At 42.0% G+C, this 26453-nt stretch overlaps 1 protein-coding gene across 1 annotated transcript in view; it reads left to right on the top strand.

The window, feature by feature from the left end:
- stard5 (StAR-related lipid transfer (START) domain containing 5) overlaps positions 1-26453 on the top strand; it is a 79357-nt gene that overhangs the window by 13266 nt on the left and 39638 nt on the right. Inside the window, exon 2 of the mRNA XM_049603515.1 lies at positions 18628-18677. Coding sequence (XP_049459472.1) covers positions 18628-18677 — 50 coding nt within the window. The remainder of the gene's footprint in view (positions 1-18627; positions 18678-26453) is intronic.

The following is a 26453-nucleotide window of genomic DNA, read 5'->3' as shown; positions in this document are numbered from 1 at the left end:
TGAGATCAGAGGAGCAAAATTTATTAATGGTTCCTCACTCGAGATTAAAAACAAAGGGTGACTGTGCTTTCTCTGTGATGGCCCCTCGCTTATGGAACTGTCTTCTCCTCTGTATAAGATCAACAGATTCCATCACAACTTTCAAAAGCCTTCTCAAAACTCACTTCTACACTATGGCCTACAGTTAATCACATATTATGTTTTATGGTTTTTATTGTCTTTTGTGTTTGCTTGTTTTTGTGTTGCTTGCTTGTTTGTTTTACTTTGGAAAGCACTTTGTGCATGGCTTGAAAAGTGCTTTATATATAAAATTATTATTATTATAAATTGTGTAACCGGTTACAATTGACACAACCCAGTTTCATTTGGTGTAACGTATTTTTTTCATTAAAAAAATGATTATGTACAGGAAAATACATGTGGATTAAATGTAATCCACTTTTGCAGTGCAACACTGTTTTTTAAACAAATTTTATATATTTTGTCAAGCATTATGGGGTGCCTTTAGGATATATCCCGCTCAATATTGCCAAAATGCATTAAAATTTAAATATAGAAATACGCCAGAAATATCTTATTTCAATTTAATGCTTTTAAAATAAAGATTTTTTTTTATAAGTACACTTAAATCTACTGTAGGTGGATAAAATATTTAATATTTATCATTCTTTCGTAGTTAGTCCATCTGACATTTTCAGGAGCATTCAGTCTTACTTTTGATAAGAAATGGTGCAATTGTCATTTCAAATGACATAAAACCAACAAAAATACATAATGTACATTTTAAAGTCGCTTTCATAAATATATATTTACTAAAGTGTAATGCAATTCACATACAAATGGAAGCTTTCTCAAAGGCTTAGAATGACTTCTCTATATATACACAGGCAGGGCGCGGTCTGATGGAGGCTGCCCTCTTGCATCGCCATATTTGAATACAGTGGCTGAAAGGGATATACACACTTCGCCTTTCGCGTTTACCTAGAGCTTGCCGTCACTGGAGACGGTTAAGGTGAAGATCAATCTGGGGCGCTTCTGCCTGAACCTGCTTTGTGCTTTTATGATTCTGTCGCACTTTAAATGGAGGACCACACATATGTTTTGCTGCGTAAGAGGGAAACCACGCCACCAAATAAAAGAAAAAGATCAGATAAGCGAGGACGGGACAAAACGCGAGTGAATATTGGCGTTGCTTATTCCAGGTGAAAAGAACTCCTGAAGGAGAAGGATTTCACAAGGGATGCAGAGGTTGCCTGCTTTCTGCTAGACAGGTAATTCAATCTGATATTTTAAAATCATTTTGGCTTCATGTTTGCAACTACTTTTCCCTCTCGTCTAAGTTCGAGTGACGGCTACGTTTACGTGCTAACGTTATCCTAGCCTTGGCTAACGTTATCCCAGAGCTACAGCTAAATGGTTAGCCTAGCCTACAGCCTAATCTGTTGATTCCTCTCGCGCTGCTGCGAAGGCTGCCACCCTCTCCTCCTCCTCTTCCCTCTGGGTAGCCGAGACACTAACGTTACCTCCTCGCCTTGCTGTTCCTGCACCGCCTCTACCCCCTCCCTCTTCCTCCTCTACCTGTGTCCTGTGGAAGTAAACTCTTAAAACGCATATATTATAATCATACCAACCTATATTTGCCACACTGTGCTGTGACTATCACATAAAATGTGTTATTTTAGCATTACTGTGCTAATGTTTGCGCGTGTTACCAAAACAATTAGAAATAAAACACTCCACACTAACATATATCTCACAGATAACCTATATCTCAGTGGTAAGTTATAACATATCGTAACATGGTTTAGATTCCTAAATAAATATTCACCTCGTCGCTAGATACTCCTGAAAAACTCGAAAAACATCTCTGCTGTCTGCGCAAGGCTTTTTGTCCCACGAGGCCACCGTCACTTACCCGACGGGAGGGGTGAGCGAGTGAGCGCTGCAATCTAGAATTTGACCGCTGATGTCACTGTTACTCACCATTTTACACACTGAGGCTTTAAGAAATCTGATGCATGCTTTTAAAATTATTTTTGAAGATATTTCCGAATTGCTCATCTTGCCACCCCTTATTTGTTACTGACCCAGGCGCTAGAGAGCTAATTTCTTATCTAGGCCTAACCGCCATATCGATTTTTACTTAACTTGGTAGATATGTAGAACAGGACGCCTCAAAGTGACTGGAGAAATTTAACTCTAATTGGCAACTGGGTGGCACTATAATAACAGAAAAATGCTTACAAATGCGACCGATCGCTGTGGCTCCCCCTGTGGCCGAATTTTTTTTTTTTTTTTTTTTTTTTTTCTAATTTTTGGTATGACTAAGTCATGGAATGGTATGCTGTACATAATCACAGAAACTGTCAGTGTGTCATTCTGTCAGTCAGTCATTGTCTGTCCCATGTTTTTCTACTCACTAACGTGGTCAGTCTATGTGAAACTGCACATAGGCATTGAGGATTGGCAGAGGTAGAAGGTGACAAAGCTACCAGTGGGTATGGACTAGTTTTGATTAATAATTGAATAATAACCATAACCAAAACTAACAGTAAAGCCTGAAGGATTTCTGAGTTCTTGACGTAGCAGAGGTTGACTATACATTCACCCTTGTGCAACATTAAACAGACAGCAGGTATGATTCCAAAATTACATTTCTTCTTAAAGTAGCAAAGCAAATGTGTGTGTGTGTGTGTGTGTGTGTGTGCGCGCGCGCGTGCAAGTGTGTGAATGAATGAGAGAGTGTGTGAGTGAGTGAGAGAGTGAGAGACGGGTGTGGTGATCAAAGGGCCATTTGGCCTACAAAACAAAATGGCTGACAACAGAGAAATACAAGATGTCCAAATCAAAGCGGGCTTCAGATCGGGACAGGTCTGTCTGACCATGTGGTCAGGACAAAGACAAAGACAAAGGAAAAGAAGTGGGAACTTTGACATGGCTCTTTGGGTGTAGCTCTGTTGAAAGCCTAGTTGTTAATGAGTCTATATGAATGTGGTATGTGTTCAGTTCAATTCAGTTCAATTCAATTCAATTCAATTCAAAGAACTTTACTTGTCCCCAGGGGGCAATTTAAGGCACATAGAGCAGCAGCATTACAAAAAGACAAAGGTTAGATATAAAAACAAAGTGATAGCTGACAGAATAATATACACAAGACACAGGTATGTACAAATCTACAAAATATAAAATATGTACAGTGTATGTTTAAGAATGAGAAGTGTCTCTTAAAAAAGTGTCTCTTAAAAAATGTTATCTGTGGTGTGTGTATGTCTATATATACATTCAGATTTGCAGTTTTTATATATTCACCAATGACAGTGAATAGTTATGTGAACAGGACTGTATAATTAGAATAAGAAATTAATAACAGAGTGGTTATAGTGCAAGAGAACAATGATTACAACGGGAAATGAATATATAAATAAATATCTAAACAGGGCTAAATGAGGTGGATCAATACTGAATGAACAGAAAGGACAAGTGGTTGTAGTATGATAAGCACCAAAAAAGTAAATGCACTGGAGATAAATCGATAAATAAATAAATAAATAAATACATAAATAAACAGAGCTGACTGGGATGGACAGAGTAAAAAGTGTAGTAGTGCAAAAGGATGGAGGATAGAAGTTACAGCAGTGAATAAATATCAGACAGAGCTAAATGAAGTGGACTAATACTGGACCAATGGTTGGTAGTGCAAAAAAGTCAAGTGTACCACTGGGAATAAATTTGTCAACAGAGCTATTTGTGAGTGAGCCAGTACTGAGTCAGACATAAGGTGCAGTCAAGTAAATAATTATCATGGAGCAAGAAAAGATAGTTACATGAAAATAATGATGATAATACAACACAGATTATAAGGTGCATCTGAAAGCGAGGTAGTTACGTTGTAAACAGTTTTGAGGGGGGTGGGGGGTGTGGGGTGGGGGGTAGAGTGCAGATTAGAGCTCACAGCTTTGCCAGTCCGTGTGTGTGGTTTTTTGGGGCGGTGGGTTAGGAGGAGTTGAGGAGGTGAACAGCCTTGGGAATAAAGGTTGCTTTTCTCCTCTGTGTCCTGCAGCCAGGGCGGCGAAGTCGACGCCCTGAGGGGAGCCATTCAAATGCGGGGTGTAGTGCATGTGAGGGGTCTTGTATAATCCTGTTGGCTAACCTGAGTGTTTGCTGCTCAAAGATGGAGGAAAGAGTTCTTGTTGGAAGTCCAATGATCTTAGAGCAGACTCTGGCCGTGCTCTCCAGGTGGTTTCTGTTCTGGAGGCTGATGGAGTGGAACCAGCAAGTTATGGAGAATGTGGTGATGCTTTCAATGAAGGAGTAATAAAAAGTTAGAAGGATGTTTTTGCTGACTCCAAAGGAAGAAGAAGAAGATACTGCCCTGGTGACATTTCCTGAGAATCTCCTCTGTGTTGGAGGACAATTTCAGCAGGCTGTTGAAGTTGGTGCCCAGGTATTTCTACTCCTCCACCAGTTCCACCGACTTCCTGTGGATTGAGGTGATGGATGCTGCAGCCAGCTCTCTCTGCCTGTTGGAGAAAGTCACCACTATCTCTTTGGTCTTACTCACGTTCAGCTCAAGGCATGAGCTGTCGCACCATTCCACAAACTCCTTGAGAGCTGATCCATGATGCTGTGAAGGGCCTGAGAGCAGGGACAGGAGGACTGTGTCGTCAGCATACTTCACCAGGTGACACTGAGGCTGTGTGGATCTGCAGTCATCAATGTAGAGGATGAAGAGCAGAGGTGAGAGCACACAGCCCTGAGGGGAGCCCGTCGAGGTGTGTTGGAGGTCGGAGAAGGTGTTGTTGACCCGGACTCTCTGTGACCTGACGGTTAGAAAGTCCAGTATCCACAGGGTGAGCTGGTCATCCATATGGAAGTAGGAGGTGAGTTTGTTGGCCAGGATGTGAATGCAGAGGAGAAGTCTGCAAACAGGAGTCTGGCTGATGTGTGGGGCTGCTCCAGATGTTTGTGTACAGTGTTGATGATGAATGCTTTTGCATCGTCCACACCTCTGCCTGCGCGGTAAGCATACTGTAGTGGGTCCATCAGGGTGTCGGTTATTGTGAGGATGTGTTGTTTTACGACCCTCTCCATGGCCTTCATCACCAGGGATGTGAGGGCCACAGGCCTGAGGTCGTTCAGAGTGTTGATGGGGCTTTTCTTTGGGATGGGGATGACTGTGGAGTGTGCATAAAGTTTGGATTAGTGCAGAGATTGTTTAGTTGTGTGCAAGAATCTGTTTGTGAACAGCATTAGCAAGGTAAACACTGAACACTAAACTGAACTGAACTGCAAACAATCACAACAATTACTTAGTATACAGCATTAAATCACATACAACAGGATAAACAGTCTTGATTAGGCTGTACAGCTGTGATAAAGCTATGCCCAGTTGTTACTTTACTGATCCTTGAATGGATGGAAAAAAGAGTCACTGTGTGGTGTGTTGCTTTTCATAGCTGGCAGAAGAAGGCTGGAAAGAGCTGTGGTTCCAGATGTAATCTTTGTTGTGTCCTTTTTTCCAAAGGTTAAACTCAAGGAAACTGGTCACTCAGGGTCTTTGCAGAGTTAGACGCTGGGTGCTAACTCACTTGGTTCTCCTTGTTGCTAGAAATTAGTTGCAAACCTTGTGCTTGCAAATCTAACTTCTCTGGTTCAGGCTTAGAGAGTCTGTGATCAATTGCCCTCCCTTTAGCGGTTTGGGGCATTGGCCTCTGAGTTGGTCAGAGGTGGTGGGAGCTGCTCGGCATCTGACAAGCAAGAAAGCATCTGGGCTGTTCTAGGCCCAGCAGAAAAGAAGGGTGTGGGCGGCTCGGCAGCTCTAGAGCAAAGAGGAAGATTGTTTGAAAGGAGCAGACCATCTACAGATGCCTGGCGACATCAATCTAATCAAGTTTGACAACTGGTCTCACTGGGAGGTGTGAGGTGATCCCCTGTGGAGATGAGTGTCCAATAGCTGTCTTTGGATTTTAACAAATGACAAATGATCTGTGGTCCTATGAATCCCAACACTATCAATCGCACTTTAAATTTCTGAGATTGTTATTTCCTTTTTTAGATCTTCTTTTTGTTCTGCAGATAAACATTTAAGCTCTACTAAGTTTAAAAATGGCATTAGGTCATAATTCTCTGTTATAATAACAGATTTATAGAAATTACCATAATATGCAGCAAACTTTTGATTAATTATTTCATTGTTCATTATTGCCCTGTTGAAAACCTTGTCCTTCAAAACTACAGTGTGTCTTTTAATTACTCCTTTAACCAGTGAACTCAATTGTTTTCCTGTTTTGTTATAAAAGATACTTTATTTGAATTGTGCCTAATATCTTGAACTTTTTTAAGTATAAGATTATCTTCTAATTTTATTTTTTTCAGTCTTTCTAAATCATCCTTGGCATTAGTTTTCTTATGAGTATTTTGAAGATGATTTATTAATCCTTCTACTCTGTCCATCTCCTGATCTAGTTCCTTTTTTTTTGTCATTTACTTTTTATTGAGTTTTCATTTAAGGTAATCATACAAATGAAAAGAGACACACCCAACAAGGAGGGGGAGAAAACAATAAACTAAACAACATAAGAACAAACATCCTGGGGAGGATCTGGAGGGTCTGTGTTTTGTATATCTGGCATTGTACTTGAACGTTTGTGTGCACTTATATCTTTTGTTTCTTAGAATTACATTTTACATTCTCAAGTCTACATTCAGGAGAGAGAGAGAGAGAGAGAGAGAGAGAGAGAGAGAGAGAGAGAGAGGGGAAAGGAACAGCAAAATGGAATTAAAATGAATCTACATATTCACAAACACTCCCTTTTTCTTTTTAACTGAGAATGATATCATTATTTTTCCTATGAATGCCTTAAACGCGTCCCATATCTTTTGGAAGTCAATCAGCCAAAGTTGTATTGTCAATATTTGTACTTATAAATATCTCAATATTATTTTTAACATAGTTAAGACATTCTGTATCAACCATGTGTTTCCTAATCATTCTCCAGATTTTATGAGAAAATGTATTTATTGAGGGCGTCACTACGCGTGTAACTGCAGCATGATCCGAAATAATGATATCATGAATTTTAGTTGATATTACATTACCCAGTCCAATACCAGATATAAAGATGTTGTCTATTCTGCTCTATGTTTTTTTAGCATGTGAATAATATGTCTAATCTATCCACCTTATTTTCAAACATGGAAGTAAATAGTTATCAACTTCTGTGTTTTTGTGCGTGACTTCCGGTGAGCCGCTTTCCCTTACCGGAGCTAAAGGTGCAAGCTAATTTTTTTCAATTTTCAGTTGTATATGTTAGTCAATCAGTTAGTCAGTTAGTTAGTCTGTGTATTTTATATAGATAACTGTGCCCACGTTTCCGTTATCCGGTGATTGTCGGTAAAAGTAATTCCCTCTAAACGCGAATAAATCGCACGTCAATCAAAAACTATGAACCAAAAAAGCACAATCTATCCCGAGTGAGACAAACTGCTTGATCCCTGTCTCCAGTGTACCAGCAGTATGGTTGGGACTCATTAGGATTTTAACGATTCCGATTCCTTACCGATTCCTTCTTAACGGTCCAATTCCTTACTGATTTCTCTTACCGATTCCTACATTATATTCATTATACTTGCTATACTTAAACAAGTATATAATAAACACAAATGCAATCATACAAATACAAAAACTTTATTCTAACTGTTGCACAGTACAATTAGATGACACACTTTACACATTAGACACACATTGGCTGTTTGTTTCTACCTCTCCCCTCGCTGGAAGTCTCGGAGCCTCCTGCCGCCTGCCTCTGCCTTGATTAAACGCTGAAAATTAAATAAAAGAGGGAGACAAGTGTCTCCTATTTTATCTTATTTTGTTATATTTCTCCCTCTCCCCTCGCTGGAAGCGTTGGACCTCCCGCCGCCCGCTTCTGTCGCCCGCTCCCATCTCAAACACGGAGGTCTCTCTCCGCTGAGCACCCATGGTGCACTCCCAGCCTGTTAAATAGCCTGTAACCATGACAACTGTGTGACACAAACTCAGTGCTTTAGTGATTAGGGTTTGGACAGAAATATGCGGCCGTGCCACACTCGTGATGTGATGGAACCAGTTCCGGAAGTGGAACTTTGGACCCGGTTCCAAAAAAGAACCGGATCCGGATCCCAACCCTAACCAGCAGAGAACCTGCAGAACCGAATCAGCGAAAAATCACACCGCGCTACACAGCCTCTCTACCTGAGCAGCTGAAACTGCGGCTCACACCCTCGACACACAGACGGTGCTTCTGCATTCCAGTCAAACGTGTGTGCAACTGTGAGAAATAAATATGTGAGGTGTACGCTGCTTTTCTATCTTTTTTTTCCTTTTCTTTCTTTCTTTCTGTCAGCGACATACACTCCTAACACAGGACGGGTTGTTTTTATTGACTGAGTTGATTATTAAGCCATAGTGATGCACGGACCGGCTGTGATAGCACCCGAATCAGCATGTACGCATCAACCATCCGTTACAACATGATTGAGCTAGCAAAGCAGTTTTGTGTTGCTATGTGTGGTATTTATTCAGTTTTGGGAAATCAGGATGTCTAGAAAGCATCAGTGGCTGCAGCTGACAGGGACAGCTAACACTAGCAGCCAAGCTACATCAGGACGTCACCCGTTAAAAGCCTCCCGTTGTCAGATACGACATGAAACTACTCCAGTTAGCTCAATCATGTTGTAACTAAGACATCCGCTGGAATTTTTTTTTTTTTCACAGACCGTCGTTTGAGTTACTGATTTATTATAGACACTGCTAATGGCTAACAGCTAACGGTTAGCCCAGCTAATCTACGATAATTACAAAACATGCACACAGAAATAGTAACGTTTGTTCAATCATTGTGTTTATAGACTTTACAAACATCAGATTAGTCTAAACGGTGATATAGTGACGTGACAAATGTCATACACACACACACACACACACACATATACAGTACAGGCCAAAAGTTTGGACACACCTTCTTATTCAATGCGTTTTCTTTATTTTCATGACTATTTACATTGTAGATTCTCACTGAAGGCATCAAAACTATGAATGAACACATGTGGAGTTATGTACTTAACAAAAAAAGGTGAAATAACTGAAAACATATTTTATATTCTAGTTTCTTCAAAATAGCCACCCTTTGCTCTGATTACTGCTTTGCACACTCTTGGCATTCTCTCCATGAGCTTCAAGAGGTAGTCACCTGAAATGGTTTCCACTTCACAGGTGTGCCTTATCAGGGTTAATTAGTGGAATTTCTTGCTTTATCAATGGGGTTGGGACCATCAGTTGTGTTGTGCAGAAGTCAGGTTAATACACAGCCGACAGCCCTATCGGACAACTGTTAAAATTCATATTATGGCAAGAACCAATCAGCTAACTAAAGAAAAACGAGTGGCCATCATTACTTTAAGAAATGAAGGTCAGTCAGTCCGGAAAATTGCAAAAACTTTAAATGTGTCCCCAAGTGGAGTCGCAAAAACCATCAAGCGCTACAACGAAACTGGCACACGTGAGGACCGACCCAGGAAAGGAAGACCAAGAGTCACCTCTGCTTCTGAGGATAAGTTCATCCGAGTCACCAGCCTCAGAAATCGCAAGTTAACAGCAGCTCAGATCAGAGACCAGATGAATGTCACACAGAGTTCTAGCAGCAGACCTATCAGCAGAACAACTGTTAAGAGGAGACTGCGCGAATCAGGCCTTCATGGTCAAATAGCTGCTAGGAAACCACTGCTAAGGAGAGGCAACAAGCAGAAGAGATTTGTTTGGGCCAAGAAACACAAGGAATGAACATTAGACCAGTGGAAATCTGTGCTTTGGTCTGATGAGTCCAAATTTGAGATCTTTGGTTCCAACCGCCGTGTCTTTGTGAGACGCAGAAAAGGTGAACGGATGGATTCTACATGCCTGGTTCCCACTGTGAAGCATGGAGGAGGAGGTGTGATGGTGTGGGGGTGTTTTGCTGGTGACACTGTTGGGGATTTATTCAAAATTGAAGGCACACTGAACCAGCATGGCTACCACAGCATCCTGCAGCGACATGCCATCCCATCCGGTTTGCGTTTAGTTGGACAATCATTTATTTTTCAACAGGACAATGACCCCAAACACACCTCCAGGCTGTGTAAGGGCTATTTGACCAAGAAGGAGAGTGATGGAGTGCTGCGGCAGATGACCTGGCCTCCACAGTCACCGGACCTGAACCCAATCGAGATGGTTTGGGGTGAGCTGGACCGCAGAGTGAAGGCAAAGGGGCCAACAAGTGCTAAACACCTCTGGGAACTCCTTCAAGACTGTTGGAAAACCATTTCAGGTGACTACCTCTTGAAGCTCATCGAGAGAATGCCAAGAGTATGCAAAGCAGTAATCAGAGCAAAGGGTGGCTATTTTGAAGAAAGTAGAATATAAAACATGTTTTCAGTTATTTCACCTTTTTTTGTTAAGTACATAACTCCACATGTGTTCATTCATAGTTTTGATGCCTTCAGTGAGAATCTACAATGTAAATAGTCATGAAAATAAAGAAAACGCATTGAATGAGAAGGTGTGTCCAAACTTTTGGCCTGTACTGTATATATATATGTATATATATATATGTGTATATATATATATATATATATATATATATATATATATATGTCTATATGTCTATATATATATATATATATATATATATATATATATATATATGTATATATATATGTATATGTATATATGTATATATGTCTATATATATATATATATATATTTATATATATATATATGTATATATACAGTACAGGCCAAAAGCTCTTGAAGCTCATCGAGAGAATGCCAAGAGTGTGCAAAGCAGTAATCAGAGCAAGGGGTGGCTATTTTGAAGAAACTAGAATATAAAACATGTTTTCAGTTATTTCACCTTTTTTTGTTAAGTACATAACTCCACATGTGTTCATTCATAGTTTTGATGCCTTCAGTGAGAATCTACAATGTAAATAGTCATGAAAATAAAGAAAACGCATTGAATGAGAAGGTGTGTCCAAACTTTTGGCCTGTACTGTATATATATATGTAATATAGCTAAACTCAACAAGGTAAACAACAAGGCGATTCCCATTTACACAGTGGTCAAGAGTGCTGGACCGGAAGTGTCGCACAAAAAAACGGAAGCTGGCTGCGTTCTGTTTTGCCTCCGTGTTTCCGTGAAAAATAAGGTGAATACTTTGGGGATTCATTGTCCTCCATATATCCTGTAAGTCATTTATTGTGAGAAATTCAGATAATCTTGTTGGTGGCTGTACTTTCCAGTTCTTACATGAACTATCGTATATGCTAATATAGTCAGGTCTCCCCCTAATATAATTATTTGCCGTTGGAGTCTCACCAAGTATTTTCTGGATTTTATTAAGAAATACCACATTAGGGGGCGTCGGTGGCTTAGTGGTAGAGCAGGCGCCCCATGTGCAAGGCTGTTGCCGCAGCGGCCCGGGTTCGACTCCAGCCTGTGGCCCTTTGCTGCATGTCTCTCCCTCTCTCTCTCCCCCTTTCACACTTAACTATCCTATCAATTAAAGGCAAAAAATGCCCTAAAACATATCTTTAAAAAAAAGAAAAAAGAAATACCACATTAGATGAAGGAGGACATAAGGACATATTGAATAATTTATCTATTTCCAAATATATCACATTTTATTATCAAGAATCTACTCTCTGGATCAGCATGTTGTGAAATTAGGTTAAAAGAAATATTCTTACTGATAGAAGTACTCCCACTTCCTCTGCTGCTGGATGTGAGGGTAGAGTCAAATGCCTCTGCCACCCACTGTCTCTTAAGATACTATATTTCACCGGGCTTGGTAAATGTACAGGTGGATGGAATATCCTGCTGGGCATTGCTGCCTGTTGCACCTCCTCCAGTGCCCATGGGTCAGCTGCATGGTCATCAGCCAGGAACCACCATTCACCGACGTTTCGCTCCTTTAATCCTGGAACATCTCCTGGTGGCGGAGCAGTGACAGTGACGTCTCCCTGTCACCCCCTGCAGCAGCCAGCTCTTCATACTTGGCCCACTTGCGCTCGAAGGCAGCCTCAATCCCTTCCTCCAGCGGTACCGTGAGCTTGATGAGGTGCACAGATTTTGCCTTCTTGGACCACACAACTACGTCAGGGTGGAGAGATGTGGTGGTGATCTCAGTGGGGAACCGGAGCTGCCTGTTGAGGTCAACCCTCATGTTCCACTCCTGGTCGGGGGAAAAGGGCCTTGGTGTTTCTCTTGGCCTGGTGTTTCTTCTTCCCCCACCTTCCGTGACAAAGCTGATGTGGTCCTCTGCTGGTGGTGATTCTCTGCTGCCCTGTCGACGCCCCTTCAGCACCTCGGCTAGCTTTCTCAGGACCTGGTCATGGCGCCATCTGTAGTGCACCTGAGAGAGCGTCGTCTTACAGCCTGACAGGATGTGCTGGAGGCTTGCATTTGGAGCGTTGCAGAGTGAGCAGCATTCCTCTTTCCCGAACCACTGGTGAAGGTTCAGAGGAAAGGGAAGCATGTCGTAGATAGAGTGAATGAGGAAGCTGAGCCTTGCCTGTGGAATCTTCCACGGGTCTGACCAGCTGATGTTCCGGTTGACGACTCCCTCCCAGGTTGTCCAGCTTCCTTGTCGGCCCTCCAACACAGCCTTGATCTTATAGCGCTCATCCTCCGTCCTCGTCACCTCTGCCACCACCATCTCCTTCCTCTCTTTACGGTTGGCCTTAGACCAGGACTGTGACGCCTCTCCCCATCCTTGCCCTGCTCTCCCTGCCTGGACTCTGCCAACGATCTCATGGTGTTGCAGCCTACTGTCAACACAGTCGACCTCAGTTTGAGCGTTCCACTTCTGGCCAGTAGGAACCTTGGCATTTGTGAACCAGCCTGGTCTTCTCTTGCATGTAGCCCAACCTGATGGACTGCAGTGGCAGCTGCAGAGTGTTCTTCCCGAAGAGGCCCATTTCAGACACCGTGGCAGCCCCAGCCACTTTCAGATGAATGAGTTGACTTTTCCATCCATCGTACTTGTAGTGGATGACGGGATCTCACTCATGCTCAGCGGCCACGTCACCCTCCTGTAGAGCGTGAACTGGTAGCACCAGACCTTGTACTTCTCAGGGAGTTGGCTTTGATCGATTCTTGCTAGGTCGTCCAAGAGCTGCTTCATGACGGTTCTCCCCATCTGTTTGTCGGACAGTTGCGGTAGCTGTGGTATGCTGCCTCCCCAGGCCTTTAATGGGATGCTTAGACAGGAGCGGGATTTTTCTCTCCCCCAACGACAAAGATGAAGCTGTCGTTTCTAACTCCTCTTCTGAGAGACAGGCTACGGGATTTAGAGGGCCTGATCTTCATTGTTGCCCACAACATCAACTCATCCATCCTTTTCAGCAGTCTTGATGTACATGCTGCTGTCTGAAGGAGGCTGGTGATATCATCCGTATAGCTTCTCAGTGGGGGTAGCCTCTGACCAGAAGGTAGTTTGATCCCTCCAACCATCTGTCTTGCTCCTATGAGGATTATCTCAAAGACTGCCACAAATAGGATTAGGGAGATGGCACACCCAATAGCGATTCACACTTCTAGCTGCTGCCACCCGGTGGTGAAATCCTGGAGGGCAAAGTACATCTGCAGATCACTGAAGTAAGATGCTACCAGGTTCTTGATCCAGAAGGGCATGTAGAAGAACTCCATGGCGTAGTTGATCAGGTGGTGTGGGACTGCTCCATACGTGTTGGCAAGGTCGAGCCAGATGATGTGCAGGTCTGTCTTGTCCCGTCTGGCCTTCTGGATCTTAACAAAAATTCACAGAGTGCTCTACACACCCTGGAAAGCCTTGGACTCCCGCCTTCTGGCAGTTAGTATCGATGTAGCCATTCTCTAGCAGGTAGGTGGTCATCCTTCTGGCCAGTACTGAGAAGAAGATCTTTCCTTCTACATTCAGTAGGGCCATGTTTCTGAATTGGCCAGTGTCTTTGGAGTTTGTTTCCTTTGGGATGAAGAACGCCGCTGCTCTTTGCCACTCTGATGGGATGTGTTGTTTTTTCCAGGCAGTTCTCATTAGGTACTATAACAGCTTTAGTACCTTGGGACAGTTCTTATAGAGCTTGAAGGGGACTCCATTGGGGCCTGGTGCTGACAAGGACCTTGCCTTCTTCATGAAGAAACTGGCTCGCTCTTTTTGCTTCCCTTTGCTGCGCTTACGGATGCGCTCAGCTCTGCGAAGCCTGGATAGCCTTTGCCTGACCTCCTCCCACAGGGCTTTCAGCCTCTTTCTCTGCCTGTGTTGCCTTCCTCCAGTTCTTGCAGAGCTGTTGGCGTCTTTGCACTAGTTGGATGATTTCCTTCTCCCTCCTTCCCTTCTCTCTTAGGGTGGTCCTCTGTTTGGGGTTAACTTCTCCAAACCTGTCCTTGCAGGTCTGGTATATGATGTCTCCAATCAATGAAATTAAGCTGTTGAAGAAAGACAATGTCTGAAGACAGTTTTTTAAGTGACCAAGAACTTTATGTTTTTGACACCTTCTTTTAACCCATTGATATTCCAGGTACAAATGGTAAATTTATTTGAAAAAGTTTCTGTCCTGTTATTTGATACCATTACTCCATATGCTATTAAGTGTTACAGGACACATGGTTGCTTTAAATTCAGGGAAAAGCCCAGTAGAAATCAATCAATCAATCAATCAATCAATCACAGCGGATAAGGAAAAACTCCCCCCCAAAAAACCTTTAACGAAAAAAAAAAAACCACACACAAAAAAACAGGTCCATGACACAGAACGTAACCCAATATACAGACTAGGGATCGACCGATATGGGTTTTTTAGGGCCAATACCGATTATTAGTAGTCAAGGAAACCGATAACCGATATTTAGAATCGATAGTCATTTGCAGTAAAAATTAAAATTTTGGTGTAAAAATTTAGAGTAACACACCTGGGATTAGACTGAATACAACAGTATACTGTTTGTTTTTGTACACTGAAAATCCGTGATAAAAAGACCTTAAACTTTTGTAGAATAACACAAACTCTGACGCAAATCTTGGTTGAAATGGTTGGTTGTTTTATTGTATAAAAAACAAAAAGTGCAGAGACCTCTTAAAATTCACTGAAAATGAAATGGCTCCCTGATTTTTTCATAAAATCAAAGTTAAAACTGAACTGCACAGTACTGAAATTTGAGTCTCGGCAATAAGTTAAATTATCTAAAAAACAAAACGTTCAGGGATCTTCTAGCAGCATTTATAAAAGTTCACTGAAATAAATAACAGTTAATTAATGATGTCTTATGTTCTCTCTCAGGTACATCTGATCCAGCCTGATTAAGTGCAAACCAATAAAGAGGGTGGCAGGAACAGGAACCTTTTTACATCAAATGGCATAATTAGTTTATAAATAAAGATTAAACTTTCAGTGGTTACCAGACTTATTTTTTTATTGAAGTCACATTTAATTTTTTCAGCAAAATGAGTACTTTTACTTTAATGCCAAGTAAATTTAATTGATATTCTTCTGTACTTTTTAAATGCATGTCTAAATGAACTAATGAAGCCTACAAAACAACTTCAGATCAGTTGCTGAAGCTAGTGTGCATGTACACAGACACACACGCAAACACACACACACACACACACACACACACACACACAGTCCATGTCAACATAGCTGCACACAGACAACAGTTTCTTCTCAGCGCGACACATACACACACACGCACGCACACAAACAAGCGCCATACCGACCATACACAGCTGAAATGCACAGAAGTAAACTTCTACATGTCCGTTAGCTTTAGCAGCCGATGTGAAGTAGTTTTAGACGACATTATTGTTTCTAATGGCTGTCCATTGCGACTCGCGAGCAACCGCGTGAGGGGGGGGACAGACACTGAGATGCAGTATGAAGATGGCGTGTTTATCAAGCATCAACAGTGGTGTCTTTAAAACTTTAGCATGGAGGATTTCTTATTGCAACTTTGACATTTTCTGTTGCCTTGCCTTCAAACATCACACTGCTGCTTCACGGAGCAGTCCTCTCTTCCCTCCTCTCTCTCTCTGTGCCGCTGCAGCTGCATCTACCTTCACAGCGTTGATTGGTTGTCATTCACTTGTGCTGTGTAGCCAATCAGTGGGGGCTGTAGGCGGGACATTTGTTACGCAGCACAGAGTGGAGACTTCAGGCAGATAGGCAGAGAGAGACAGCTGCATGAGAGCCAAAGGAGCGTGTTTTAATTAAAATAAAGTTATTTCAATTAAAATAAACATATTTTATCGGCTATTGGTGGAAAAAACGGCCAATGCTGATTATCATAAAAATGCTGAATATCGGCCGATATTATCGGCAGTGCCGATTATTGGTCGATCCCTAATACAGACACACAGACAGACTATAAAACACAAATATACAGAAAGGACTTACATAGACCCCTGACATCTTAACCTCTCTAGACATGCCACATTGAGCTAGTTTTCCTGCTCCACCCCATGGTGTAACCAATGGCCATAAAATTACATATCAGTCTGTAAAGTTTAACAAAAACACATTATATTTCATCAGCAATTTTATCCTATTTGGAAACTTTTGTGAAGTGAAAAAAAGGGTTAAAACAGTAGAGAAAAGAAAAAAGTAAAGGTGAAATCAAAGTAAGGGGGACAATGAAAGATTAAAGAAGGAAAAGAAGGAAGGAAGGACGAGGAAGAAGGGAAGAAGCAAAAGAGGGGAGAGGGGGAGGAGCGAATGACAATAAAAACTACAAAAGGAAGATTAGCGAGAAGGAAGAAAAAAAAACTTTCATCTCTCTTCGACAAATTTAATTCAACCTTAAGATTACTAAATAAATAAGGTCTATACAAAACACCTGTGTTTTCCATAAACAGTGCAGTGTTTCCCAAACATTGACAAGACTATGGGGGCCCGCCATAGTCTCCAAAAAATGGCTAGATATAAAATGCCTCTGGGAAAAGAACGTCACTCTGTAGCACACCGGCTGGAATGCCTACTGAGAATTCTTTGCACAGTTGCCCACGTACAGTCTTTGAGAATTTGATAGTACGATTGCTTTATTGAAAGTACAGTAGTACCATTGCCAATAGTGGGATAGTTAGTGGGCTAAAACTGTACATTAGTAGTTGAGGTAGCACGTTGAAAGGCAGATAGTTAAAGTGTTTCTATGTTGTATTGACTTAAAAGTGGGATGCACTGGTAGTTCACATGGGAAAAGAATATACTAATAGTGTAATTTTTTGGAAAAAGTAGCTTTGTCACCTTCTACCTATGCCAATCCTCAATACCTATGTGCAGTTTCACATAGATTGACCACGTCAGTGAGTAGAAAAGCGTGGGACAGACAGAATGACTGAGTGACACACTGACAGTTTCCGTGATTACGTACAGCATACCATACCATGACTTAGTCATACCAAAAACTGGGGGGAAAAAAAACAACATTCGGCCACAGGGGGAGCCATAGTGATCAGTCGCATTTTAGCCATGTTTAAGCATTTTTCTGTTGTTATAGCACCACCCAGTTGCCAATTAGAGTTAAATTTCTCCAGTCACCTTGAGGCGTGCTGTTCTACATATCTACCAAGTTAAGAAAAAATCGATATGGCGGTTAGGCCTAGATAAGAAACTAGCTCTCTAGCACCCCCATTTTTCTTCGATCGGATCAATAATAGAGGGGGTCCCCTCAGATTATGTGTGGTCATGTGCCTACAAAGTTGCGTGGTGATCAGTGAAACCTTTGAGATGTTATACACCTTTATGTGATGAGCCACGGCCTCTGCAATACTCATTGCCTTATAGAAGCTCAGTTTTAGTAATTTTTCCAACTTTCCATTACCCTCTACCACTGTGCCAAATTTCACATGGATTGACCAAGTCAGTGAGGAGAAAAACTTGGAACAGACACACCCACAGACTATGTATGTTGTCAAGCAGTCTTTTAGACCCACCCAAAAACTCCTGGAAACAGAAATGATGGAAAACAGTTTATCAGCCTAACTCTACAGTTCAGTACTACACAGTTCCCAGTCATTTCACGTTTTCAACACCTGTTTTCTAACATGTATAATGAGTTAAGACAGAAAGACTGATTTTGCTTTACCCAGACTTCAACGAGCACATTTAAGTCAAAAATGAGTCAGAATTCCTGCTTTATACAAAATAACAAAAGCCCAAGTCATGACGTTTTTCATACATTTAAAATCTTAAAAATCAAGGAAATTTCTCTAACTTTTTTGCTTTATCAAAAACAAACCAAACTGTGACGCCACTGTTTTGTAGTGTATTAGACCAAACCTTGAAATTCGTGATCCCTAAAACCTTTACTGACTATTACCAGCGATGCTGAACACACTGCAAACTTTATGTACAATAGTCAGCCAGTGTAGGTTAGTGATGGCTGACTGTCAACTTGGTATTTAATGACTCTTCTGTCACACTTGCTCCTCAAACAAGAGGAGAAGAAAACACACCATATGATTTATTTGTTGTTTTGAAATATGTTGTGTGTCAGGGGGAACAGTATCTGTCAGGACCATTCATTACACAAAGGCAAATGTTGCACACCCCTAATTGACTGTTTTCTTTGGCAGAATGACGTGGTTGTGTCTTGGCGCCCCTCATCTGAGTTCCCTGGGAATGTGTAAGAAACTTTTCTTTTCCTTAAATATATAAACTAAGCACACACACATATATCTATATATCTATATATCTATCTATCTATATATATATATATATATATATATATATATATATATATGTGTATATATATGTATGTATGTGTATATATACAGTACAGGCCAAAAGTTTGGACACACCTTCTCATTTAATGCGTTTTCTTTATTTTCATGACTATTTACATTGTAGATTCTCACTGAAGGCATCAAAACTATGAATGAACACATGTGGAGTTATGTACTTAACAGAAAAAGGTGAAATAACTGAAAACATGTTTTATATTCTAGTTTCTTCAAAATAGCCACCCTTTGCTCTGATTACTGCTTTGCACACTCTTGGCATTCTCTCCATGAGCTTCAAGAGGTAGTCACCTGAAATGGTTTCCACTTCACAGGTGTGCCTTATCAGGGTTAATTAGTGGAATTTCTTGCTTTATCAATGGGGTTGGGACCATCAGTTGAGTTGTGCAGAAGTCAGGTTAATACACAGCCGACAGCCCTATTGGACAACTGTTAAAATTCATATTATGGCAAGAACCAATCAGCTAACTAAAGAAAAATGAGTGACCATCATTACTTTAAGAAATGAAGGTCAGTCAGTCCGAAAAATTGCAAAAACTTTAAATGTGTCCCCAAGTGGAGTCGCAAAAACCATCAAGCGCTACAACGAAACTGGCACACATGAGGACCGACCCAGGAAAGGAAGACCAAGAGTCACCTCTGCTTCTGAGGATAAGTTCATCCGAATCACCAGCCTCAGAAATCGCAAGTTAACAGCAGCTCAGATCAGAGACCAGATGAATGTCACACAGAGTTCTAGCAGCAGACCCATCTCTAGAACAACTGTTAAGAGGAGACTGCGCGAATCAGGCCTTCATGGTCAAATAGCTGCTAGGAAACCACTGCTAAGGAGAGGCAACAAGCAGAAGAGATTTGTTTGGGCCAAGAAACACAAGGAATGGACATTAGACCAGTGGAAATCTATGCTTTGGTCTGATGAGTCCAAATTTGAGATCTTTGGTTCCAACCGCCGTGTCTTTGTGAGATGCAGAAAAGGTGAACGGATGGATTCCACATGCCTGGTTCCCACTGTGAAGCATGGAGGAGGAGGTGTGATGGTGTGGGGGTGTTTTGCTGGTGACACTGTTGGGGATTTATTCAAAATTGAAGGCACACTGAACCAGCATGGCTACCACAGCATCCTGCAGCGACATGCCATCGCATCCGGTTTGCGTTTAGTTGGACGATCATTTATTTTTCAACAGGACAATGACCCCAAACACACCTCCAGGCTGTGTAAGGGCTATTTGACCAAGAAGGAGAGTGATGGAGTGCTGCGGCAGATGACCTGGCCTCCACAGTCACCGGACCTGAACCCAATCAAGATGGTTTGGGGTGAGCTGGACCGCAGAGTGAAGGCAAAGGGGCCAACAAGTGCTAAACACCTCTGGGAACTCCTTCAAGACTGTTGGAAAACCATTTCAGGTGACTACCTCTTGAAGCTCATCGAGAGAATGCCAAGTGTGTGCAAAGCAGTAATCAGAGCAAAGGGTGGCTATTTTGAAGAAAGTAGAATATAAAACATGTTTTCAGTTATTTCACCTTTTTTTGTTAAGTACATAACTCCACATGTGTTCATTCATAGTTTTGATGCCTTCAGTGAGAATCTACAATGTAAATAGTCATGAAAATAAAGAAAACGCATTGAATGAGAAGGTGTGTCCAAACTTTTGGCCTGTACTGTATGTATATATATATATATATTAGGGGTGTAATGGTACACAAAAATCTCGGTTCGGTATGTACCTCGGTACACAAGTCACGGTTCGATTTTTTTCGGTACAGTAATGAAAAAATAAAAATAGACAACTATTAAATATCTTTTACTTATTGGTAACCTTATTAAAACATACCACCACAGCAGTTAACTCTTTTTACACAATTTTTGAATAAAACAAATATATATAAAATCCTGCTTTTTCACATTGTTTGAATGAAAATAGAAATATAAAAGTGCAAAATAAAATCCTGCTGTTTTTTTAACACATTTTTTGAATGAAAATTATAAATATAAATTTCTGCTTTAACAGTTTTACTCAATTAAAATAAAAAGTATAGTGCAGCTGGTCAGCTTTAAAGCCTGCTCAGATTCAGTTTTACTAGGAACTTACTTTGCTTTCCCACTTTGTTAAAGTGCAGTAAACAAAACATGCTTATATCTAAAGTGCAGCTTAAACAATTTTACTCAACTCCAGTGGCATTGATTATTTCTTTAGCACGATGGTCAGGGAAACGCTCTTTCTTTTTAAACGACGACGATATCGTAGTTTGCACCACACTGCTTTTTCTAGTCGTGCCGGTTAAAGAGAAATTTTGGTTTATTTCAACCCGTCTCCTATCGTTCTAAATTTGTTTCAAGTGACTAGTGACATAGAAATAATAGTCAGCATGTTAGCCGTTAGCCTAGATACAGCTGTAGCGTCAAACCTGTTAAAACTTAATTGAATGGGCATCCTTTTAAGTGCAAAGTTAGTCCACTAACAAGCTTTTTTTCCACAAAGACCGCCTCATATCGTTAGGATAAATGTCAGAGAACATAACGTTATAGAAAACGACATGTAAACGTGTTGTTTTACCTTACCGATGTGGTGCCATGTTTGTTGTTTACCATTTAGCTCAGGCTGCAACCAGCATTCACAGGTAATGTTACACCACCGATCTCCAGAGCTAAATCCTTCCAGCAGCCATTCCTCCTCTGTTGTCCTCTAACGTTACCTGCCTCTCTCTCTCTCCTCCTCCGTTCTTCAATTTCACGTAGCTCTTCGTCAGTGTATTCTGGCTAACATGCTAACTATTATTTCTATGTCACTAGTGACTTGAAACAAATTTAGGACGACAGGAGATGGGTTGAAATAAACCGAAATTTCCCTTTCACGTTCAAACTCAGGTGGTGTCGCTTTAGATGCATTAGCACGTTAGACGTGTTTCCAAGTACATACCCGACCGCTGTTCTGCAGTGTCAGCACACTGCTTTTGTCTTGTCCACTTGTTTATTTCCACCAGTGTTCCCAAACGGAGGACTTAAGGTTTGCGGGTGGGTCTTCAGGTTCGTCAGGCTCACTTGCCATGTTGTCAAAATGCGAGAATGCTCTGCACAAAGTGAAAGCGGAGACATAATTGAGTGACTCGGTCCATCACTCAATTATGTCCGTCGGGGAACTACATATTTTAAATGGTTCGGCTCGCAAAAACAGAATTAAAATAAAACAAAATAAAATAAAATAATATCCTGCGCCCAATAATTCGGTACAGGGTCGTGCCGAACCAAAAGTTGCGTACTGAACGGTTCGACACAAATACATGTACCGTTACGGTCCTCATATATATATATATATATATATATATATATATATATACATATATATGTGTATGTGCAGATATATACACTGAACAAAAATGTAAACGCAAAACTTTTGTTTTTGCTCCCATTTTTCATGAGCTGAACTCAAAGATCTAAAACATTTTCTGTACACACAAAAGACCGTTTCCCTCAAATATTGTTCACAAATCTGTCTAAATCTGTGTTAGTGAGCACTTCTCCTTTGCCGAGATAATCCATCCCACCTCACAGGTGTGGCATATCAAGATGCTGATTTAGACAGCATGATTATTGCACAGGTATACCTTAGGCTAGCCACAATAAAAGGCCACTCTAAAATGTTCAGTTTTATCACACAGCACAATGCCACAGATGTCGCAAGTTTTGAGGGAGCGTGCAAATGGCATGCTGACTGCAGGAATGTCCACCAGAGCTGTTGCCCGTGAATAGAATGTTCATTTCGCACTTTGTTCATTACGCTGATTAACCAACTCACCTGGCTGCCAGACGATGCACGGCAGTGAACGCTCTTGTCGTCTAGTGAAAAAACGAGAAAAAACAGACCACACACACACAAGCGGCTCGCAAGCAGTCTGTCGCACGTGTGCTACTAGGCAAATAAATTCATCGCACAAACATTTTTTTCCATCGCACGTGCAGCCCTGTGTTGTTTCTTTGTAACAACAACTAGTGAGTACCAGGTTGTTCAGAGGTTTTGTGCCAAAAACACAAGCCTATCAACGGCGTCTGGTTTGAGAGATGCTCAGTGGCATGTAACTATATTCCCACTGGTACTAAATACCCTTTCTGATGGGGAACTGGTGGTGGGCACACACAGATACTTTTTTGCCACATTTTTCAGGTTTGGGAACATTTCCTCATGAGGCCCGTTTCCACCGCAGGAACTTCGGGGTAATTCGGGGGCCGTGTCTCCACCGCATGAACCACCCCCGAAGGACAGAGTTCTGGAACTTTTACGGGGGCTAAAGAAATCCCTGCCTCGGAGTAGGTACTCAGAACGGCCCCGAAAGACTCCTGGCTGGGGCTTGGGATTTACTTGGTGCTGATTAGATATACTCAAAGAGGGATATGATGTCAACAGAAAGCAACAAAATAGCTGGCATTTTTAAACTCAGCAGACGAGGGTTAGCTCGTTCATATAGCTTCCGCTGCCATGTAAAAAAAAAAAAAAAACTCACTAAATGGCCGTGAAAAAAATATTTTTTCCAGCAGATATCTTCGTTACAACATAATTGAGCTAGCAAAGCAGTTTTGTGTTGATATGTGTGATATTTATTCAGTTTTGGGAAATGACGATGTCTAAAAAGTATCAATGGCTGCCGCTGACAGGGACAGCTAACAGCAGCAACAAAGCTAACATCAGGACGTCATCTGTTAAAAGCCTCCCGTTGTCGGATACGACATGAAACTACTCCAGTTAGCTCAATCATGTTGTAACTAAGACATCCGCTGGAAAAAAATTTTTTTTTTTCACGGGCCATTTAGTGAGTTATTACAGACACCACTAAGGGCTAACAGCTAACGTCTTCCCTATGTCGCCCCGGTAAATGGTCGCGCAACGATTACATCACATCCAGAGCCTGGTAACTTTACAGGAACCTTCCTCGTACTCCGCTCTCTCAGTGGAAACACGGCGGTTGAGAGGGCCGAGCGAGAGGACGTTCCTCTAGTAGTTCCTGCCCCCAAATAGTACTAGGAACTTCTTCAGTGGAAACGGGCCTATGGTCGTTCCACCACTGCAGGGGATTTGCTTATCTGTCAACACTAACAGACTGCAAGTAGATCGACAACTCTGTGATAGTATGGCAGAGGATGTTGCTGCCATTTTAAAGAAGCTTCCAAGGGTTTTCTTCCTTAGTAGCTCTGCTGGCTGTGATAATGTTGTTGCATCTTGAGGCTGTGAAGCAGCCAACTCAGCTGGGCCCTGGTCAGACTCAGACAGCATTGCCTCTATCTCGGTTATGGCTCTGCTCTTGATATCCTCCACCTCCACCTAAGTCTGCCATGTCCAGCAGGTCGTTAGTGGAAGGATCAGAATACTTCTCCCTCAGGTAATCCAGGATGGAGGCTTTGATAGACTCGGTAAGTGGAGTCATCCTGCTGATGTGCCAAGATGTTGGACTGGAAAAGATGAAGCACAAGCTTGACATAGGACACTGTGACATAGCTCTCGCCGGGCAGAGCGTCAGCGAATTCCAGGAGTGGTTTGAGAGCCTTGTGCACTGACTCAAGGACTTCCAGGTCTTGCCAGGTGAGAACGAGATGCCGGGTTTTCTTGTCTTGAGAAATAGCCCGCTCCTGCTCCAGCACCCAATCAATCATCTTCTCTCAGGATCCCCACCTGGTAGGAGACTCACTGATCAGCTGGTGTGCAGGGAGATTCACCTCTGTGGCCAGGTCTCACCTCCTCTTCCAGCTGAAAGAGAAGCTGCTCACCACCTTCTTGGACATAGCAACAGCACAGTCAATGCGGGGGTCCTTCATTTTTCTCTCTGAGAATGAAAACAAACATTTAAAATGTTATGTCAATTTAAAATGTTATAGTAATTGTGAAGAAATCCACTCAGCCTAACACCATTATTTTTATACAGTGTGCAAAATTGGAGATGCTTTCATAAGCATCTGGGGGTGTTGTCTCTGACATTATTGATTGTTGATTGTAACCATGTGAAAGTATGCACTATGTTTGCTCATCTTGTCTCGTCGTCCTCTGCTTATCCGGGTCCGGGTCGCGGGGGCAGCAGCCTCAGCAAAGAAGCCCAGACAGTCCTCTCCCCAGCCACCTCCGTCAGCTCTTCCGAGGGAACCCCGAGGCGTTCCCAGGCCAGCCGGACGATGTAATCCCTCCAGCGTGTCCTGGGGCGGCCCCAAGGTCTCCTCCTGGTTGGACATGCCCGAAATACCTCCCAAGGGAGGCGTCCGGGAGGCATCCTTACCAGATGCCCAAACCACCTCAACTGGCTCCTCTCGATGTGGAGGAGCAGCGGCTCTACTCCGAGTCCCTCCCGGATGTCCGAGCTCCTCACCCTATCTCTAAGACTGAGCCCAGCCACCCTGCGGAGGAAACTCATTTCGGCCGCTTGTACTCGCGATCTCGTTCTTTTGGTCACTACCCAAAGCTCGTGACCATAGGTGAGGGTTGGAACGTAGATCGACTGGTAAATCGAGAGCTTCGCTTTCTGGCAAAGCTCCCTTTTCACCACAACGGACCGATTAAGCGTCCGCATCACTGCTGACGCCGCCCCAATCCGCCTGTCAATCTCCCGCTCCATCCTCCCCTCACTCGTGAACAAGATCCCGAGATACTTAAACTCCTCCACTTGAGGCAGGACCTCCCCCCCGTCCTGGAGTGTGCAATCCACCCTTTTCCGGCTGAGGACCACGGCCTCAGACTTGGAGGTGCTGATTCTCATCCCAGCACTATGTTTGCTGTCAAACTGAATTGCCTAAAGTTGTATTGAATTGAAAAAAATATATATATAACTTTCAAAATATAAAAAAATTGCACTATGAAGTAGGGATGTCCCAATCCGATATTCGGATCGGTATCAGCCGCCGATATTAGCAAAAAATGTGCTTCGGATCGGACTGCATGGAAAAATGCCGATCCAGAGCTCTGATCCAGTTTTTCATAGAGTCCGATCCAGGTTTTCCGGCCAGCCCAGCGCTCCGCAATTCAAGCAGTCCATTCCAGTGATCGGCTCCAGTACTTACTATCAATCCACCAGGCCAGAATGCAGACACACAGGAAACAGCAGCACCAGGGTGGCACCGACACTACTAAAATAACTGAAAAGGAAAGGCTGCATTGTTTGTTAAATGTCAACAATGTCTTGTGGTTTTAATCTATTTTTCATTTATTAGGGGGCCAAAGCAGCCAAAGCAAACCAGCTATATTTTTTATTTAATGTTAATGTTCAAGTTTAAACTTTTTTTTATTTAACCTTGTTAACAATAAACAGGTCAGTTTCTCATACCAGCTGTTGTGGATCATTCTAACTAACCTGATTAAGTAGTTGTTCTTGTTAGAGTAATATCGCTTGATCAAACCTTTTCTAACATGACTGACAACAAAATAAGTGAATATGTATAATACACGCTTGGATCGGATTGGGATTGGTATTGGCCAAAACTCAAGGCTGTAATATCGGTATCGGAGCGGAAGTGAAAAAGCTGGATCGGGACATCCCTACTATGAAGAGCAGTCTACTCTACTGACCTACACTAATGCAAAAAAGACCATTTTATTGTTGTAATTTTGCTGTTTTTAGACCATTTTTTAAACTTATAAAATGATAATAAAGGCATATTGATGCAAGTACACCCTTTTAAAGAGAAATAA

This window comes from Epinephelus fuscoguttatus, linkage group LG2 (genome assembly GCF_011397635.1).
Source record: "Epinephelus fuscoguttatus linkage group LG2, E.fuscoguttatus.final_Chr_v1".
NCBI lineage: Eukaryota > Metazoa > Chordata > Actinopteri > Perciformes > Serranidae > Epinephelus > Epinephelus fuscoguttatus.
The sequence above is the reverse complement of the archived record's forward strand: the minus strand, read 5'-3'. Positions and strand labels throughout refer to the sequence as shown.